At 47.8% G+C, this 2,725-nt stretch overlaps 1 protein-coding gene across 1 annotated transcript in view; it reads left to right on the forward strand.

The window, feature by feature from the left end:
* APBA1 (amyloid beta precursor protein binding family A member 1) overlaps positions 1 to 2,725 on the forward strand; it is a 216,808-nt gene that overhangs the window by 175,906 nt on the left and 38,177 nt on the right. The window contains exons 6-7 of the mRNA XM_023537346.1: positions 717 to 803; positions 1,303 to 1,488. Coding sequence (XP_023393114.1) covers positions 717 to 803; positions 1,303 to 1,488 — 273 coding nt within the window. The remainder of the gene's footprint in view (positions 1 to 716; positions 804 to 1,302; positions 1,489 to 2,725) is intronic.

Consider the following 2,725-nt stretch of genomic DNA (forward strand, 5'->3'; position numbering starts at 1 on the left):
GGCAGGGACTTGGGTCTGTTCAATTATAGTCATGTTTGATTTGTGGATTTCTCAGATTGCTGGATGCAAAAAAGAAAACTCGCTAATAACCACACATGTTCAGAGTTAAGCCTTAAAGTGAACTAGACTGATGCTCTTTTTTGGTTGTGGAGCTTCTAGGTGCTTATGAGCTACTTGTGGGACGTTGAGGCACTGGGGCTCTTTCTTAGTGGGGCGGCTTCAGAGTACTGCTTCTGTGTTGCTATGTTGGTGTGTGAACATGAAGACCCTCTTACCAGAACTGCATCCAAGTGACTTTGTTTGCACCTGCTATAAACATTGTCCCCACCACTTGATCAGGGGCAGACTCTGACTTCACTGAGGTCCTGGGGTATCAGTCACTTGTCTTTATTCCTTCAGTCTGTTGGGCTCTGAAACCTTTGCAGAAAGGGCCATTCATGATCTGTGTTCGTAAAGCCAAATCTACCGCAGTGAATTACTGCTTCTAGAGGGGAAGCAAGGGGGAGCTGTATTCTTCCCTGTAACCTGGAGATACTAACCCTCATTCATGTGTTCACCTCTGTGTGGTACCATCAGCTTTGGCAGCCTAGTTCTGGGTTCTGCACTGCTGTTCTGGTGACTGTGTCTCAACGCCTCTATGTGTGAGTGACCATGCTCCCATGCGCCTGCGTCAGAGGAATGTACTAAGCTTTCCCTTAATGCATTTTTCTTCTCAGGCTCCTGAAGGCGAATCTCAACCAATGACAGAGGTGGATCTCTTCATTTCTACGCAGAGAATCAAAGTATTGAATGCTGACACACAGGTATTAGCTGGCTGTCACCTCTCCCAGTGGTGAAACCTAGCAGTATGACAACTCAGAGACTGTGCCCCTGTCTGTAGAGCAGCTGTCCCCAGATGCTGGCTTCTATACAGGCTAGAAGGTTCTGTCTGCAGTGCCTGCCAAGGGAGGTGGGGGCAGAGGGACCTTGAAACTGATTTTTTAAAAATTGAAGGAAAAAACAAAACATGAATTTTGTTTGCTAATAATTCTGATAAGTTTTTTACCAGAAGATTCACAAACTCGAACAGATTAGCCTTTCAAAATCACACACACACACAGGAAAACAAAATGCAAGCATCACATGTAAATTTCATTTTTTTTTTTTTTTACTTCCCCACCAGAGAGTCTACTGGTTGTAAAATGATTGACATTTCTTTTCACCTGCTACAGACCATTTCCTGGGTAATTATTAGCCAAGGGAATAGCCTCCAGGCCTGGGTGAGTGCACTGGACTTAGCATCCTCTCCCTCCTGCCCTCCAGGAGACAATGATGGACCACCCTCTGAGGACCATTTCCTACATCGCAGACATCGGGAACATCGTTGTGCTGATGGCCCGCAGGAGGATGCCTCGCTCTAATTCCCAAGAGAACGTGGAAGCCTCCCACCCATCCCAGGATGGAAAAAGGCAGTACAAGATGATTTGCCACGTCTTTGAGTCTGAGGATGTAAGGGTGGCTTTTCCTGATTTCCCTCCAGTGACCTGAGCTGCCCCGGGGTGCCCAGATTCTCTCTATTTTTCGAACCTGAATCATACACGAAACAAATATTTATTGAGCACCAGCTATGTGTCAGACACTGTTGTAGTGCTAGGGATATATGGCTAAGTAAAGCAGACAAGGTACTCATTATGAGGGTTGTAGGGAGACAGAAGATAAATATACTTAATGTAAAATTAGGTAATGGGAAGTTTGATAAAGGAAAAATAAAACTAGGTCAGGGGACAGAGGGACAGAAGCTGTTTCAGGTAGAGCGATCAACAGAGCCCTCTCTGAGGAGGCAAGATTTGAGCAGAGACCTGAATAGAGTGAGGAGAAAGCAAGTAGAAGGGCCCCGAGGCGGGGGCCCGCTGACGTAGCTTGAGGAAAAGCAAGGAGGCCAAGCTGCCAGAGAGCTTAAAAGGAGAGAAGAGTGGGAAGTGTTCAGTCAGACCCGTGGGCGCCCGAGTGGGCCTCACCTGGGCACTGGGGCATTTGGGAGGACTGCCTGGGGGCTACAGGAAAATCAGGTTCGCTGCCCCTCCCCACTCACCTACCTTCAGTCCTTATGAAAAGCAGCTGCTCCCCCTTTCACAGAGTTGGTGACTCCTAACCCCCATCTCTCTAGGTGATGAAGTCAACAGAGAAAATTAGTTTAGAACAGAGATGGGGCCCGTTCTTCCATTTGCCCTTCTTCCCCAATTCTGCCTGAAACTGCTGGTGAGGTCACCAGCTTCAAGCTGCGTTAGCTCCCAAGGAGCTCCCAAAGCTTGGCAGGCCTCTGAAGCTCCCTTCCAGGCTGGAGCCACAGCCCCACAATGATTTTGAACTGCAGAGCCCCAGAGAGGGCCATGTCAGTACTGTTGACCATGTTAATTATTCCTTCTGCCACAGTTGAATAAGCTCTGTTTCTCATATTGAGCAGAGAGCCCTTAAAACTTAAAATTGCCTGTGGTTGCCTTTGTTCCTTAAAAGAGGCCATTTTTCACCAGGAGAGAGTTCATCTAGCTGCAGTAAATTTCCTCCCTCCAACAAGTAGGAGTCAGAGGCAGACTGCGTTTCTCTGGGGAACCAAAACTGTCACAGCTGCAGCCATGGAGAGGAGAAGGTGCTTATACTTTCTGCACCATCCTTTTCTGGTCTGGTTCTCTAGAAAGCAGCTGTGGGGACAAGGTCACCGGAAGGCAGAGTTTGCAGAACCTCTCTC

Source organism: Pteropus vampyrus, unplaced genomic scaffold (assembly GCF_000151845.1).
Source record: "Pteropus vampyrus isolate Shadow unplaced genomic scaffold, Pvam_2.0 Scaffold186, whole genome shotgun sequence".
Classification (NCBI taxonomy): domain Eukaryota; kingdom Metazoa; phylum Chordata; class Mammalia; order Chiroptera; family Pteropodidae; genus Pteropus; species Pteropus vampyrus.